General features: G+C 42.5%; 1 protein-coding gene across 1 annotated transcript in view; it reads right to left on the bottom strand.

Moving 5' to 3' along the window:
* Nucleotides 1-17,453, bottom strand: part of UROC1 (urocanate hydratase 1) — a 48,856-nt gene that overhangs the window by 17,086 nt on the left and 14,317 nt on the right. The window contains exons 5-14 of the mRNA XM_083602767.1: nt 16,561-16,689; nt 15,301-15,362; nt 14,832-14,898; nt 13,701-13,844; nt 12,094-12,182; nt 10,557-10,619; nt 10,048-10,227; nt 7,975-8,072; nt 7,400-7,472; nt 5,429-5,550 (exon numbers count right to left, since the gene is read on the bottom strand). Coding sequence (XP_083458893.1) covers nt 5,429-5,550; nt 7,400-7,472; nt 7,975-8,072; nt 10,048-10,227; nt 10,557-10,619; nt 12,094-12,182; nt 13,701-13,844; nt 14,832-14,898; nt 15,301-15,362; nt 16,561-16,689 — 1,027 coding nt within the window. The remainder of the gene's footprint in view (nt 1-5,428; nt 5,551-7,399; nt 7,473-7,974; nt 8,073-10,047; nt 10,228-10,556; nt 10,620-12,093; nt 12,183-13,700; nt 13,845-14,831; nt 14,899-15,300; nt 15,363-16,560; nt 16,690-17,453) is intronic.

The following is a 17,453-nucleotide window of genomic DNA, read 5'->3' as shown; positions in this document are numbered from 1 at the left end:
TCCTGAGGTAAAGTACTTAACCCGAGGTACTACTTCTGGGTTAGCGGAGACTGTAACCTGAAGTGTTTGTAACCCGAGATGTTTGTAACCTGAGGTACCACTGTACTTTATCTATTTAGCAAATAAACCACCCTTCATCACACTGTAATCCCAAAGCGGTTTCCAATAAAATAACAAAAGCAAGATAGCATGTTAATGACCAAATATAACCAACTGCCAGAGATAAATGTCAAATATGTGCACCAATACTGAGGAAACATTATTTTAAGCCTGCCCAGGCATGATCTCTTCCATGATGCTTGCAGTTCAACTGCAAGATCCTTTAATTAAGCGTTGAGGATTAATATGCCTGTCTTTTTAATAACCATGAATAAGACATCTGCTTCCTTAGGAGAATTATACTGCATTTTAAATTCCATAGGGAACTATCCTGTAAAAGGACAATGGGAGACTTGAATGAAAAAATGTGTTTAATGGGCATTTGCAAAATATGACAGAACAAATACAAAAGGGAGTATTAATATCTCTGAAAGGCTTTAGATCACCCTGGAAAACAAACATGGTAAATCTGGGGTGCAAAACAGCTCAAGGAACAAGCATGGACTGCCCACTTCTATTCTGTCCAAGTGCGGCAATTCATTCACCCTTCCTAGGTAGAATCACTGACCTTTCATTAGGTTGACTTTGAAAATCCTTCCTGAATTGCTGAATCTCACATTTAAAATAAAAAGGGGGGAAAGTTGCCTCTTTTCTCATGAAACCGATCCTTTATCAATTTACTTTGTTGCCTCTGCTGCTTGCTGATCTTTATTTAGGTTCCAGAAGATACTAAAAGTATGTTGTGATCTCAGCCACATTATTTGTGTCAGCAAGGAAACTGACTCCCTAGCCTCAGAGTTATTTTGTATTTTATTTTTACATCATCCAAGCCTCTCCAAATATACACAGGAAAGCACATTCTTCACATAAAACCGGTAAAGACAATTTCACTCCCACGCCAGCCTTGATGCAGAGAGGTCATCATTTCTCAGCAGATATTCTAATTTTTACAGAGTGTCACTTCAATGGAATAACCTTGGACATACTAATTTTGACTTTAAGAGTGTTGCAGGAAGCAACCATAATCACATTTGAGTGTGTGTGGTGCAAAACACCAGCATTAGACTTTATATATCGTATTTTTTGCTCTATAAGACTCACTTTTTCCCTCCTAAAAAGTAAGGGGAAATGTGTGTGCGTCTTATGGAGCAAATGCAGGCTGCACAGCTATCCCAGAAGCCAGAACAGCAAGAGGGATTGCTGCTTTCACTGCATAGTGATCCCTCTTGCTGTTCTGGCTTCTGAGATTCAGAATATTTTTTTTCTTGTTTTCCTCCTCCAAAAACTAGGTGCGTCTTGTGGTCTGGTGCGTCTTATAGAGCGAAAAATATGGTAGGTTAATGCACAACAACCAAAGTATCCTGGGCATTATGTTTCACAGAAGCCTATTTGCTTGTAGTAGCTATAGTTCTGAGGCACCAAGAATTAGTCTAGTCCTTTCAATAGCAGACCTGATGCTTCCATTGCTATTTATCTATTGACTGCCCTTAGCAGAGAGCTGGAAGTAACAGCTAACAAAAGGAGTGGTACCAGCACCATCATCAACGCTGGTGAGAAAGATGGAACAGCTCTCCATGTACACATAAAAAAATCACTGGAATTGACAGCTGATACAGCCACGCAGAGGCTTCTGTACACCTGAGGTGGGTGGGTTAACAAGGTTCTTAGCTGAAGATTGGTCTTGCTCCTCATATCTTTTCCTTCTGCTTCACATTGTGTGGTAGTCCTTCTTTCTGCTTCATAGCATGGTGTGGCATACAGCATCAAAGGCTATACAGTTTAAGGGCTTGCTCACCGTGCATGAGAATCACTTGGCTACTCATCAGTTGCTCACAGCTGACTGTGAGGTAACTGACCTCACAGAAAAAACTTTCCATTTGATGTGATTAGAGCAGATCTAAAAGTTCTCCCTGTGGTGGCCTTTCTGCACATTCTATGAAAAATATATTAAATAGCTGTTTACGACTGTTAAAGCCCCAAATGGCTTAGGACTGGGACACCTTTTCTATGGCTGCATAACTCTCCACCTAAGAAAGCTCACTTTGCCCCCTCTTTGGTTACTTTCTGTCCTCACTATGCGAGGACCTTCCTTTGCAGTAGGCATCTAACCTGCCAAGTCATTAGTGACAATCTCTCCTGAAATATCCAATACTTGAAGTGCTTTACCTGCTGTAACTACTTTATCTGTCTACAGGGTGCCAATGTGGTGCCCCCTAGATGGTTTTGAACTCCAGTTTGCATCAGAACCAGCTATTGTTATGGCCAATGATCAGGGATGATAGGAGATGTAGTTCAGAAGCATCTGGAAAAAGCACCACGTTGGTTACCCCTCGTCTATTAGTTTGCATTTTAACTGATTATTTAAATGCTTCTTCTGTCATGTGGCAAATCACCTTGAGTATCTTAAAGGAAATAGCAAGGCAAAAACATTTTTTAAAATAATAAATAAATAATGTGACAGGTTTCTGTCTTTACAGTTTTTGGCATTCCTTTTCAATTCTGCTTGATAAAATTATTTATTTATTATTATTATTATTATTATTATTATTATTATTATTATTATTAAAAACAGAGGCAGCTTCCCTTCTTCAGAATGACAGTGTATGGCTAGGAGCCTGAATGTGGAATGTCCCAAATTCAAAGAATTGGAATTTTGTTTTGGTCATTATACTAATGATATGCACATTCCACAAGAGGAGTGTTTGAATGGCCCAACAAAGGAGCGACTGTAGCTATTAACCAGCCACTCAATGGCCAGCTTGATCTAAAGTTGCTGACTTGGTGTGTCAAAAATGGATCCCATGAGGCCATGTTCTGTACCTATCTGTGGAAGACAAAGAGGCAATTCAAATGTCCATATGGAGAATATGGGTTGACTGGAACCAGGAGGAATTTGGTTCACAGTGAAGCCACTGTGTGTTTGCTTCACCACAGGCACAGTTTTTGCCACTCAGCTCACACTGACCACACCATAATCCCTCCACTTCTGGAACTTTTCCAAAAGAATGGTAAACGTGGTTTGGGTTGCAGCAAGGTCCAAGGTAAAGCAAGCAGACATTTCCCCATGTTAACAAACCCTGCAGAGATCCATTCAACAGGCTTTCTCAACCTTCCAATATGTCACTCTTGAAGATGAGGACTGTAGCTGAAGTTCTGCTTCTAGCTATAGCATAGCTGAACATAACAGAGCATTCAGTAACAAAGAGGTCAAGGGGGATTCCTAGAAAGGTTCATCTTATTAGACATCCACTCCACTGAAATTCAGTAGTTGTTTCTCGCTGAATTCCTCTGTCCATTTCTCTGCCAAGCACAACAACAAATTCAATAACTGAGATGCGACCTAATCTCCTTCAGTCAGCTGGATTTTTAAAATGTCTATATATACACACATATACACACACACACAATTCTGATGGGCACTTTCTTGTGAGACACAGCCTTACAGCTTTATCTGGCATTAAAATAGTTTGGGTCTCTATCCCCCTTGAATGGTGGGAAAGTCAAGGCAGTCTTTCTAGGGTCGGATGCCATACCTTCCGGGAATATCTGCACTGTGAGAATGAGAGCGTTCCAGCTTGTCACTGTGTTTGTCATCACCCAATCGCACAAAACAAAATAGTCTTTTGCAGGCCCCCTATAGTTCCATATGGGCAGGGGGAAGAGGTACCTTTGCAGAAGGACCATAGCTCAATGGCAGAACATGCTCCTTGCATTCAAAAAGTCCCAGGTGCAACCCCTAGCATCCCCAGGTATGAGCTAGGAAAGACTCTCTATGAAACCAGGTAGGGCTGGGTGATACCCGTCTGAAACTCTGGCACTATTGCCAGTTACTACAAGCCATATTGAGCTAGTTGAACTATGGTCTGCCTTAGTATTGCAGCTTTCTATGTGTGTTATTAGGCAAAGGTGCTCTTTTTTAAATTCCAAAGTTTGGGGCCATTGCCAGCAATTTGCTCACATCTACTCATTTCCTTAAAATTAAATAAATTAAAATCATATTTAAAGTATTGTAGTGGGGTTAGCAAACTTTGTTAATATTGAGGGGCACATTTTCTCAGGTGTCAGGGGCTGTATGCTGGCAGAGGGCAGGACTAGAACTATATGTGGGTGGGTCTACACCTTCTCTCTCATCCTCTCTCATTCTCTCTCTCTCTGGCCCTCCTTTTTCTCTTTCACTCCCTCCTCCATTCCACCAAACAGGTTGCTGGCAGAAGAACAGACCACTCTTGCCAGAAGTCTAAAACTATCCCTTGCAGAGGGACTTTGAAATTAGGGTTAAATTAGGCTGAGGGCCATGTGCAGCCACTGGTTGCCCACTCCCATCTTACAGGAAGTCTTCAATCCTTTGCCAGCAAACCAGTCAAGAGATGTCAAGATCAGAAAGCCAAGTAATGAAGACTTCATATGGTGAAACCGCTGTTCAGTCCTTAAGTATGACAACATGAATTATTTTGCTTCCAGTGTGTCATCAGGTATATGACCTCATTGTATGAAAATATTATATTTAATTCAGTCTGTCGTATCTGCGTCCGATCTTATTCCCCAAAAGCTCAGTTGCATAGATGGGGTGGTATTCAGCTAAATAACTGAACTCATGCAAGGATTACCACTAGTGCAATTTCCTCCCCTCCCTGCCCCCCTGTGCTTTCCATCTTCAAATCTTCCCTGGAGGGTTGGTGGAACTCCCGAGCAGATTTAGGAGGCACACAGTGGTTGCGGGGGGAGAGGAGAACATTATATTGTGCAAATAGAAATCCTTGTGCTGATGGAGCATTAGTCTTAATGCTATGTTAAATACAACCTCTCATTTTACCCCAGATCTCCCACTCTGAGCCCTACACTCTGTCAGTCACTCTGGCCTCCTCTTGATGTTTCTACTCAAGATTTACTTGGTTTTGTTGCCTGTAATATAGGAAGAGGTTGCAGATGTCAATGACCCTGCAAACACACGTGGAAATGGCGAGAAGTTCCAATGGCTATAAAAGACATATGTGAACTCTGCTGTCAGAGGCAGCATGCCTTAGAACACCGGTTGCTGGGAATCACAGATGGGGAGAGTGCCATTTTGCTCATGTCCTGCATGAGGGCTCCTCAAAGGCCTCTGGTTGGCCTCTGTGAGAACAGAGTGCTGGGCTGGATGTGTCCTTGGCCTGATCCAGCAGGGCACTTCTGACATTTCGCGCCCAGAAGATGTGTCTGTCTGGGAAATTTACCTTGAAGTGGATAATAATTTGGTATTTATGGTCTTAGTTGCAAGACACAATAAACTGCAGGTAGGTTTATCCATATCCCAGATTCACCTTCCATACTAGAAAATGGGTCGTCTTACCTCCCTGAAGCACAGCTTTCTCAAGCACTGATGTTGCAATGAAGTCGGTGGTTGCCAAATCTTCTGGGTTGCCTGAGGTACAAACCCAACGGAATGGTCCAAATCCCAAAGAAAAAATGTCACTGGGAAGGGAATATGTTTCACGATTAGAAGATAGCTGAAATTCCTGCCATATTTATCCTGGCAGTTAGCAATGCTTTTCTTTCATTAACTGAAGATGAAAGAATTCCAGCTATTTTAAAAAAACACACTAATCCAAACACTAAGTTCTTCGGGCCATTATTTTTGAATTTCCACCAAGGCTTTACAGATGTAAGCTACTGTTTCTGTCTGTGGGTATCACACCTGTCATAAGCACGTTCTGACAGAAGAACAGGGAGGTTTAAGTGAAGAAGCAACCAGCTAATTTCTTCTACTCAGAGTAGACCCATTGAAATTACAGGCAACAACCATTTCCTGCAGGGCTTCTCTTCCCGGCCCCTGCATATGTTGGCAGGGCATGCAAAAGCACGCATAAGTGCATTTAGTCCCCATTTCACCCTCTTCCCAGTCCAAAAGGACCCACACACCTGCAATTATGCATCAGTTGGACACACCTAAAATGGTTGTCACCTGTAATGGACCTAGGTTAGTCATGTCCATTCATTTCAATGGGTAGAAGAACTCGGTTGGATACAACACATATTTTATTCTTCAACTACATTCATAGTTAGCAGCTAGGGTGGGTTTAGTAATTCCTGGTTTAGTAATGCAGCATGAAACCAGGAGCGCAGGAAAGGAGTGTGGAAAAGGCAGGGATTTCCCTTTGGAATGCCCTATAATTTACATTTAAGATGTGTTAGCTGGTCTATATTCTCTGGGGTGCAAAAAGAAAAAAGAAAAGTGGGGGAGTAAGTTCAGTCTTGGAACACACTGCGTTTTGTCTCTCAAGTGTTTCATCTCTCTTGCTCGATTCTCTCATTACAGTGGTACCTCGTGTTACAGATGCTTCAGGTTACAGAGGCTTCAGGTTACAGACTCTGCTAACCCAGAAATAGTACCTCAGGTTAAGAACTTTGCTTCAGGATGAGAACAGAAATCGTGCGGCGGCAGCATGGCAGCATCAGGAGGCCTCATTAGCTAAAGTGGTAATTCAGGTTAAGAACAGTTTCAGGTTAAGAATGGACCTCCAGAATGAATTAAGTTCTTAACCCAAGGTACCACTATACTTTCCTCCAGCTCAGAATTTGTCTGATAAATCCCCATCAGCTCTCTATACATGTTCATATCCACATGACAGAGTGGCAAATGGGACGAGCTTCTCTATTCAAGGAGCTCACATTAGTGTTTAAAGCCCTATAGCAACTTAGGTCCCAAATATCTGAAAGACCATCTTCACTCCTACTGACGTTCTTGGGTGTTAAAGATCTGCAGAGAGGGTTTCTCTTGATAGTACCTTCACCCTCAAAAGTACAGGGAAGTAAAGCCCCCAAATTGTGGAAGACCCTTTTCACTGACGTGTGTTAAGCATCTTCACTTAACAGTTTTCTCCATGTGCTGAAGATGCACTCTGGCCTTTGACAACTAAGGAATTTTGTTTTATGGGACCGACCTCTTTAGCTGAATTTATACTGTTCTGTTCTATCTGGAATGGTTTCATTTAGTTTTTATAACTCTGGTGGTTTTATCTGTTTTCATTATTGTATATTCTGTTGTAATCTTCCCCGGGACTGTACGGTGAAGGGCAGCTAAGAAACCTTTTGTGAACTGCAGCTTTTAAGAACCCATCTTATAGCTTCTGGTCTACCGACAGATTATTTAATCACAAAAGACAATTCAGTTTTTATGAATATACAGGGATGACAAAAAATGGTCCCAAACAGGAAAACTCATTCAGTGTCTTTCTCCTTCTCTTCCTAATCCCCACCCAAAGCACAAGATTCAAGTCTTCTTTCTACATTGGTGTTCCACATTTTATTCTCTCCTACATACCCCATAATGTGTTGGACGTAAGAAGGGTATCGAAATTCAGCTTTGCTGGTACCTCTTTTCTCGATGTCAGCACCTTTGGAACAATTTAAATATAGGTTTCAATTTAAAGTGCTGGGGTTTTTTTTACCTTTAAAGCCCTACACAGTTGTTGTTATTATTGGATATGGAATTATGCTGCTTTGCATGTTGTGCTGGATATGGCTGCAGAAAAATAGGATATAAATGTGATGATGATGATGATTCAACCCTTTTGCCAGAGTTTTACAGACAGGGTTTGGGTGAGCAGGATTGGATAGCTCTCCAACTGGCTGACAGTGGGGCGTATTGGCAAAAGTTATACATTTTAAATGCCACACAGTAGGTATTGCATGCAGGAGAAATTAACATGAAACTCACATGTGATTCTTCTTGAATGTGAGATCATCATATACCAATGGTTAGATGCTTTTTCCTACACAGAAAAGCGCCCCCCTTTCCTGTAGAAAATATCCCCTGTTCTTGGGATATGTTATCTGCTGTACTCGGCCAAATGCACTACTTGCTTAACTTATGCAAAAAGGAAAAGAGCTACTTACCTGCTCTCTGAGCTTCTAGAAGGAAAGCATTTCCATAATCCCAGAAAAACATTCCTTGATCAGAGAGCCTGTTGATGGCAGCCACTTGTCTCCTCAGACTGAAAATGGAAAGTTATAACGTTCTCTCAACACTATATGAATTTCCATAAAGAAAAATTATGAGCATGCACTAGGCCCTGAAATGAATGAACCAAAGTCTGCCATGTCTTAATTGCAATGGGTCTACTCTGAGTAGGACTAGCATTTAATACCACCCGTTATTTACAGTCCTGTGTTTGATTTGCTTATTCTTTAAAGCACCCTGGGATCTTACAGGATAAAGGGCAGTTAAAAAGTGTAATTCATTATTAAGACTGAGACTAGTCTAATTAACACTGTTATTCTGAAGATAACATGAGACAAGGATACACTGCAAACTTAGAAGAAGGTAGGAAAGAGATCATCACAGTAAAATAATGAAATGGGTGTATTTATTTATTTGCATTGAAATTTATGAGGCACTTTTCCATCCAAAAGGGGCCCTTAGAGTGGAATATTGGAGGGTGAAGCATAAGAGTTATAAAATTAATGCAGTAAAAAGTCAATCAAAATAAATACTGAAAGAATAACGTATGAAATCCTAAGCTGCAAAAACAAACAAAAATCCCCAAGCAATCCATCAACATAGTCAATACTGCATGCACATAAATAAAATAGTAGGAGGTAGTTTTCATCAGACAAATAAAGGTCATTAAGGAAAGAGCTAGGCAAACTTTCCAGGAGAGAGAATTCCTTTGTCTGAGCACTGCAACAGAGAAGGCCCTTTCCTACATTCCCAACAGCCTCTGAAACTGTTGGTGGGATCAAGGTCTCCCTTGAAAATCTCAGTGGATGGGTATGCAGCCCTGGCAAAATAATTTGTGTTCCTAAAAAGGTAACTATTAATTGACATAGGCTGACAGCAAGTGTGAGAGTGGGCAACCATGGTTTGGGGGCAATGACTGCCCCTATCATGTACAAAGTGATTATATAGATGAGCAGACTCGAAGTCTTCCCCATCTTGCTGTTTACCTTCCTGCAGTCTGATATTTGAATGTCTTTTGAACCCAGAGAGGCTCCAATACTGGAAGTAAACCCAGCTGGGGAAGGAGGTGCTGGGGCAATGGGAGCGGGCATGGTTTGCCCAATGTTGAATGCAACCTTCTACTATTGAGCCAGCTTCCTTGAGTGGCCTTCTTGTCCCTGGAAAATTTGAAGTCAGAAATTCTACTGGCCTCCCACATTCTAGGGAAGAATGGTTATCACTCAGGTAGGACATTTCGTTTTCTGGCAACTCAGCTCTCCTCACGCACATGCTCTTTTTGTTCTTTAAGTCAAACCCTTTTCTCACTTCTGATTTGGGCAGACAAATGGATCTGCTGCTATGTTGCGTCTAATTTAAACCATCAAATCTGTTTGACCTAGCATCAGTCGATCGGAGTGACTCCTGGCTCCCAAACCATCTTTTATGAAAATGAGACCTAACAGGAACAAGCTACAGGAAGAGAATCATTACCGCTAATCTATAGAGCCTAATTCCCTAATTCCCAGCTCCTGTGAGTATGCATTGGAAAAACAAGCAGCTGGCGATGGCTCAAAATCAATGCAGCTGGGTCACTTAACATTTGAAGCATTCTCAGAAATAAAACTCCTCTTCCTGCACAGTCATTTGCAGATTTGATTTTAGAGCAAGGCTGAAGAAATGAATGACATTTCTGTAGTCTGCTTCGACCTTCAGAAAGGAGGATTATTCTTTCTGGTGCATAGTTGTGCAACTGAGTTTGTCATAAGTGTATGATGCTGATGAAGAGATATCCTTTCAGACTGAATTTGATATCCCAGTGTGCAGTTTCTGGTGTTCAAATTTTATGAATGTCATTCCAAAATCAATTCCACCCCCCTATAGCTAGCTAGATAGATAGACAGATAGACCCCAAACTTAACTGTGTCTATAGAAGGAAAGTGAATATTACAAGAGACATTTGACCTCACAACAGAAGCAGAGTTTTGTCTAAAAAATTGTCCCAAGAAAACTTGTGCAAATTATTGAAGTACCTCTCTTGCACTAGGGTTCGGAATTTCACAGGATTGCTGGACATGAGCTGGTTAGCCTCCTTAAAGCTCAGCTGTACCGGGTAGTAGCCTCCATTAAAAGGATTGTGACAAGATGTTTGGTCAGACCCCAAATCAGCTAGCAGTTCTCCAGTGGTATTGAATTCCTCTGCAAGTCTCTCCCTGCACACAGAAAGAGGAAAAAGTGAACAACTATAGACCAGATTTTGGTATGGAAATAGAAAAGTAGATACCAGGAGCACCTAGACGAAATTTTGGTAAATTAGCTCCTTTGTATTGCTAAGCGATGGATGCATTGTAGGGAATGGCACAACCAACACTTCAAGCAGTTGTAAATCACACTGATTTCAATGACAAATACTTCAATCTCCCATTAAAATCAATGAGGCTGAAGTTGCGGGGAGAAATTTCATGGCACATTTTTATCAGAACTGCAACATGGTTTCCCCGCTCCTCCCCTGCTATCACAAGGTTCATTATTAGCTACTTACCAAAGATCTACCACATTCCCATGATATCCCAGACTAAGAGCCATTTTCTTCTTCTTTGCTTCTCTGTGTACAAGTCAAAAGGGATTAACTTTTAACAATTCAAAAGCAACTTAATTTTTTAAAAATTCCATGTCATGATAGTTTTAGGTTTAAAAAATACTGAACAATGTTGCTGGGGGGGAAATGTTCAGATAAAGACTTTCAAGCAAATAACAATGTCTAAAATCCTCTTGAAGCTATAAAGAGAGATAAAAGTACTCTTCTGACATACTGCATTTTTCTTATCTACATCCAGGGACCTCTTTGTTCTTACAATCCCCTCCTTGACATCTGACCTGACTGCCTGTCCCATTTCTCTGTATGTCATTGGCTGATCTTCTCTGATGTCAAAGTGAGTATTCAGGCAGGGATGTCACAGATGTCCTGTAGGTACCAGAAACTGTTCTGGCCTTGAGGACTTGGATTATTACCTTTAAGACTCTGAAGTGTTTGAAATTCCAAAAATGCAGGAATAACTCTATTTAATAAATTAAACATATACAAATCAAGACGGTACTATCTGTTATTGGATAGTATCTGGCTGATGCTAATCAGGTGAGAGATTTGAAAGCAGGCAGACAACTCTTGTTGTTACGTGATATTATGTTATGTGATATTTATGTTAATAGTGTGGTTGTTAGCAGTGATCTGTTCTGCAGTTTGAGCACTGGCGGAGGAAAAGGAGTGCAGGGGGAGTGCACCGCACCCGGCAGTACGACCCCGGTGAGGTGCCATCGCGGTTGGCCCCCCGCCTGTGCTGGGTGCCACGCCCCAGGATGCTCGTCATGCCCCTGCGGCAGCACGCCCCACCCCGGGACACGCCCCAGCTCCGCCCCCGCCTGCTCTCTGGCCCCCAGTGCTGGAGCATGAAGCTCCGCCACTGAGTCTGAGTTCAAAGCACTAAAGAATTCATTTATGTTCTGCTCCAAAGTGGAAAAATTATTCACACTAAGGCAGGTAGGGGAACCTGTGACACACACACCATGTTGTTTTTCTCCAACTCCCATCAGCCGCAGTCAACATGGTGAATGCTCAGGGTTGATGGGAGAAAGCCACAGATTCCACACACCTGCACTAAGGCGGACATGGCAGAAGACGTGAGCCTTGATTGTGCTGAAAAAATAGGACAAGAATTTTATACATGTAAATTCCTATTTCAAGGAATGTGGCAAGTTGTATGTGTCATGTTTTTCACCATTGCAAAGTCTTAAATTGTTAGCCAGTTTCTGCCCCTCTTCACTACACACCTTTAAAACAAATAGGGGAAACAGATGTCAGGACCAGCCCCAAGAGAGTTTTTTATTTTAGTGAGGAGCACTGACCTAGTAGTCACTCACTTCTGAGAAATGTGAGGTTAAGCACTAGAAATAAACCATAGCAGAGATAGGGCAGAGAGGGTTGCCTGCCCCAGACCTTTTCTCCACACTGCAGAAAAGTCCTTTGGTGGGATGTGGAGTTAATTAGCAAAACGCTAAAGAATGTGTTTATTGAGCCATACCTGAGCTGAGCAATACAGTGGTCCAGACTGCTAGTGATTTCCATCAACCATCCCTGCTGGTGACGCTTTAAGAGGGCCGCTTCATCAACCTGAGAGGTTACATTAGATAAAATTGAATAGCATTTAACAAGCAACTACTGAACTTGAGGATAATTTGCCTTTAATTACTTATCTGATTCATTTCCTACCCTTTACCATAAGTCTCCAGAGCAGGTCACAGCAATTTAAAAATACAATATTAAAAACACTTGAAAACAAATTACAGTTACAAGGATAGAATGGGTCTTAAATATATATATATCCCAAGTGTCAAAGGCCAGGGTAAAGAGGTGCATATTCAGCATACAATGGAAACTATATAATAAAGATGTCATGGGCAGATCTGTGGGGAGGGAATTCCTCAACCTAGGGGTTTCCACAGGGAATGCTCTTGCCCAGATCACCCCCCACCCTGAACCTCTGAGGGAAGGGGAACTAAAGACTGCTCTCTTTGCTGATCTTAACACCTGAGAGGGTCTGCAGGGAATGAAGCAGCCTTTCAGATTTAAGGGTCCTAAGTCATTCAGGGCTTTAAACTCTATTGTGAGCACCTTGAATGTGGTCGAGAAATGATCTGGCAACCAATGTGAACAGCAGGTGACTGAGACCAGTAGTGGTGTGTAGATCTGAGGCCTAGCCTGGGACAGGCCTCTCCTAGCTGAAGAACCACAAATGATCAATCAGTGAGATTTCTGACCCAAGCAAATTTAGAAACAAGATTTTCTCTCCATCATCAGTGGTAAAATTACACAGGTCACTGAAGTCCTTTATTACCCTGTTTAACAGCATAGCTATAAAGCTGTTATTATAGTAAGGCCTGTTTCACATGAGAACATTTCAACTCCATGGGGAAACCTTTTATTGAGTGAGCAAGATGTGCACGTCTGCCAACCACCATATAGCTTGAATTACAATCTGCCCAACAAAATTCTTGTTTGGTTAAGAAAAACAAATTCACATTAGCAAATCCTTTCATTATTGTTTGACCTTTTTTGTTGTTGTTTTAAAGCCCAGCTGCTGGTTTAAATGGGTGGAAGCATTTTTTTCAGCAAGTCAAGGTCTAGGGCTGGAGTGGGTAAGTTAGTGCGCAGCTCACTTAAGACCACAATCCAAAAGAGAATAAAATGCATGTAACCCCACTGAAAATCAACGGGCTTAAGCACACTTAAATCAGTTTGGGGTTGTGGCCTAATGTTCTGTGTCAGTTTTTACCTGAGGGGTTCATAACCTTTAGATAAAATGATGAATTGTTTAACAGTGCGATCCTAAACTTGTCTCTTCAGGTGCAAACCCCATTAAGTTCAATAGGGTTTACTCCCAGGCAAGTGGGTACAGTGCTGTAGCCTGAGACATTTGCCCCTCTCTAAGCTACTAAAACCTTAACTTTTGCTAGAGTTTCCTTGTAAGCTCTCTCTTCTTAAAACCCACTTGTTCATTAAAATGCCTTAACACAATCACAAATGGGAGGGAAGTACAGGGAGCGGCCACATGAGAATGGACCTTTTCAGGGGAGGTTGATTTAAAAAAAAAAACTAAGCAGAAGCATACAAATAAACATACAGGCTTACCTCAGCAATAATTCCCACACAGCCAGCAATGACTGCAGCCTTGGCTTGAGCACCACTCATTCCTCCAAGGCCAGATGTGACAAAGACTTTCCCAGCCAGATTCTCCACTCCCAAGTAGCGACGGCCCGCGTTGAGCACTGTTAGCTAAGGCACATTGCAGAAAAGGGTGGTGACTGTGCATGGTACCCTATGGTGTCATTTACCAATGGCAATACTTCTATCGTATCTCCATTTGTTTATCATTTGCACTTCTCATTTCATCTACTCAACAGAACTTTACATGCTCAAGAGTGAGCATGTAAAGGCCTGAAACAAAGCAAAGGAGGCTTCAGTCCAACCACTCAGGATCAATTACAGGCAATTAAAACAGAATACATTTCATTTTCTCCTACGCTTCTGTGTGAGCTACTGCTCTGGTTGTCCTTCCCATTCGGAAGGTGACAGTTCTGCTGTATTAGTAGTGCTTTGGTGGCGGTGGAAAAATTCCACTCTCATGCACCTGATGCAGAGATAGGGCAGAATTGCCTGCCCCCAATGGGCCTTATAGAAGCCTATATCAGGTAATGGTTTTTTTCACAAAGCAGTTCCCTTGCAGCACCCAGCTTGAGAGTTGGTGGCTTATATACATTACAATGAGCAATGTGTCGCATGGGGCTTGTTATGCATTCAGTGGTCTGTGTTTGCCTGAGCTTGAGTCTGGACTAAGGATGCTGAGCCCCTGTGTTCTGATTTGATACATTATATCCAATCACAGAACATTTCAGGATTGGGGCCTCTGCCATTGGCCCTTAAACTCTGACTCATGATTCGCAGCTAGGTAGTTTAGACAGCCAATCACGTTGGGAGTGGGAGTGGCCCAGGCCTTCAGAAATGTATATAAACAGTTGTTTTGCCCCTGTTGTCCAGTTCAGTAGTTTAATAAAGGTTCTTGCTGTTATCACTGTGTCTTGCCGGAATGCACCTACACTTCAGCACTTTAGAGCAGAGAATGGAGCAGTGGGTCAGCTCTGCATTTGTTGTTGTTGTCGTTTGTTAGAAATACTAAATAGACCTTTAGTCAGAAGAGAACTGATGCTTCCTTTTTCTACAAATGATACATTCTGCCCAACAGTGATAGTGAGCAGTTCTTACCACAGTTCCATGGACTATTCCCTGTGGTCCAATGTAGCAGTAGCTACCTGCTGTCATCTGTCCATACCTGTCAATAGGAGTGAATGCAAGGCAGTTTTTCAGTCAACTATGGATGTTGTTTTATTTTTATATATTCTGCCCCTATATTACTCTGTTAGTCTAGTAGTGCAACATTTCCTAAGTAACGGTACCCTTTGACACATTTCTCCATATTTCTCTTTTTCTCCATGTAGCTTCCTATGGTGCGATTCTATAAATTACTCAGAAATAAGCCCCACTGAATTACACAAATATAAGCCCCACTTCCCCAAGGAAGTGAATGCATGGTTTCAGCCTTTGGGTTATATTTCTGCATGTATACATATAATGTTCTATCCCTTCACCTGCCACAAAAAGTTCCCAATTCAGAACTAAAAAGCAGACATCAGAAATTAATTGGGAAAATTAATTAGGACAATGGATAACTTACATTGTAACCCCCATTGCAAACAGTTTCTCATATTCATCTCTGGAAGAATAGTTAGGAATCACCTAAACAAAGCAAGGAAATGTGTCTTATTTAGAGCATTTTGACAGCACTTTTCAGCTGACCAGGCAGCCAGAGAACTTTATACAGGTAACTAAAATCAAGCCAGTCCCTGTCATCAGAACTGCAATCTAAAAGACATGACACAGAAGGAAAAAGGGAGGAGAGGGGCAAGTAGACATCAGTTCATAATATTACAAGAATTAAAATAGAAGTCCTGAGGCAGGGAGGAAGGTGAAAAGAGAGAGAGGTCTCTGATTAACACTGTGATTCTACCACCTTGCCAGCACAATACAACCAACCTATTATGGGTGCTCCCCAGCCAAAGGAATGCACACAGCAGATAGTTAACTGTATTGTCAAAAGTGGACACTTACAGAAGTTCCTACGGCTCTGAACACCCACACATACCAGTCTAGCATCCAGGCAGCTAGTTCCTGGTCTGTGCTCTATGGAGCAGTTGCAGCAACAGGGGGCACCACACACCCTCCACCAGTTTATGTGCCTGTGTGAAAACTGCCTCTGCTCTTCCCTCTTCAATCCTCTCCTGGTTCCAAGAGACAGTGGTACAGGAGAGGGTGGGGAGACACCCAGCCCTTCACTTGCCTGACCTGCCTCATCCTCCAATCCCTTCTGAGCTCCATTCTCCAGCTCTGGAGCTTCCCCTGCCTCTCGCCTCTGGCTGGTACAGGTCCCCACAAATCACTAGCCCCCTCTCCTGAGCCAGACTCCAGCCCCTCTTTTCCCTGTCTACACTCATCAGTGTCCTGCCATTCCCCGACACAAGCTTACTAATGCTGAAAGTGTGAGGGAACCCATTTGAACAAGCAAGGAGATCTAGTTTTAGATGCTCCAATTATAACTAATAAAGTTTGACCCTATAGTAATTTGGAAAGTCGGAGAATATTCAAGAACACCCAGATCTTTTCCTCTCTCTGTCTCTCTTTTCCAAGGCCGCAGGGAAAGGACAGCAGGAAAAACAACAGGGTGTTATTGGATGTAGTGGTGGAGGACAAATTCGATTCAGTTTGCATTTAAAGGTGACCCTATCTGATTCACACTTTCTGAAACAAACAGTACGTGAACCCAAACACGGCCAACCTTTGATCAATGAGGCAAAGCACAGCGCATACCAGAAAAAGACTGTGGGTTGTGACAAATGATAGTAAGCAAAGAGAGGACAAGATGACAGCAGCTATTTACCATGCCGTTGGTTATGACTAATCGAGGAGCGTTGCGATGGCTGGGGAAGAGTCCCAAGGGATGCCCACTGTACATGACCAAGGTCTGATCTTCAGTCATCTCAGACAAATAGTGCATCACCAGCCAGAACTGAAAGATGGAGATAGAATGGGAGAAAGGAGCAGGCTGAGCTTCCTTCTTATATTGATCTGTGTTTCTAAGGCTTTTAAAGGGCAAACCAGGCAAGTTGGTGGCAGGCCACCATTTTAGATTAAATGGGTGGGTTACTAGCCAATTCTTATAAAGTGACTTAAAGTGCAACATTGGCAAGTGGAAAGCCAGGTAATGTATCACACACAAACACACATGCCTTTCCCCTGAAACTGCTTCTCCCCACCCATTTCCCCCCCTTCCAGTTGGGTTCTGAAACTAGAAGTAATTCACATGGGGGGGTGGAGAGCAGTGTTTGGGGGGGGAACATGAGCCCTGGGCTTATACTGAGTAGTCCATCTAGCTCAGCATTGCTTGGCAAGGCCCCGGGCCCCGCAGTTCCCTTAGATAATAAGCACATGGACACGAATGTTTAGGTTAATGGGATAAAATAGGCCACAACTTTATTGGTTACAGATGTGAGTGGTTTGGCTTAGGCATTGGGTGAAACCAGACTATATCCTGATACTGCCTGTCTGCAGGGAGTCTCATAAGGGTATACCACTGGTAGGGGGAGCCCTATTATATACATCAAATTGGGGCACCCCGGGGTCCACGATGGGGTCGTGGCATGGCCCTAGCCCATGCCCAGGCTTCGGACAGGATCCACACCCCCAGATCCCTTTCATGGGATACCCTTAATGAGGAGGGGCAGGCGGAGGCAACAACCTCCTCTCCCATAAACAAGGCCTACCCAGTGCCTA

This window comes from Podarcis filfolensis (genome assembly GCF_964270895.1).
Source record: "Podarcis filfolensis genome assembly, chromosome: 2".
Classification (NCBI taxonomy): Eukaryota; Metazoa; Chordata; class Lepidosauria; order Squamata; family Lacertidae; genus Podarcis; species Podarcis filfolensis.
This window is presented reverse-complemented; position numbering and strand designations above follow the sequence as displayed.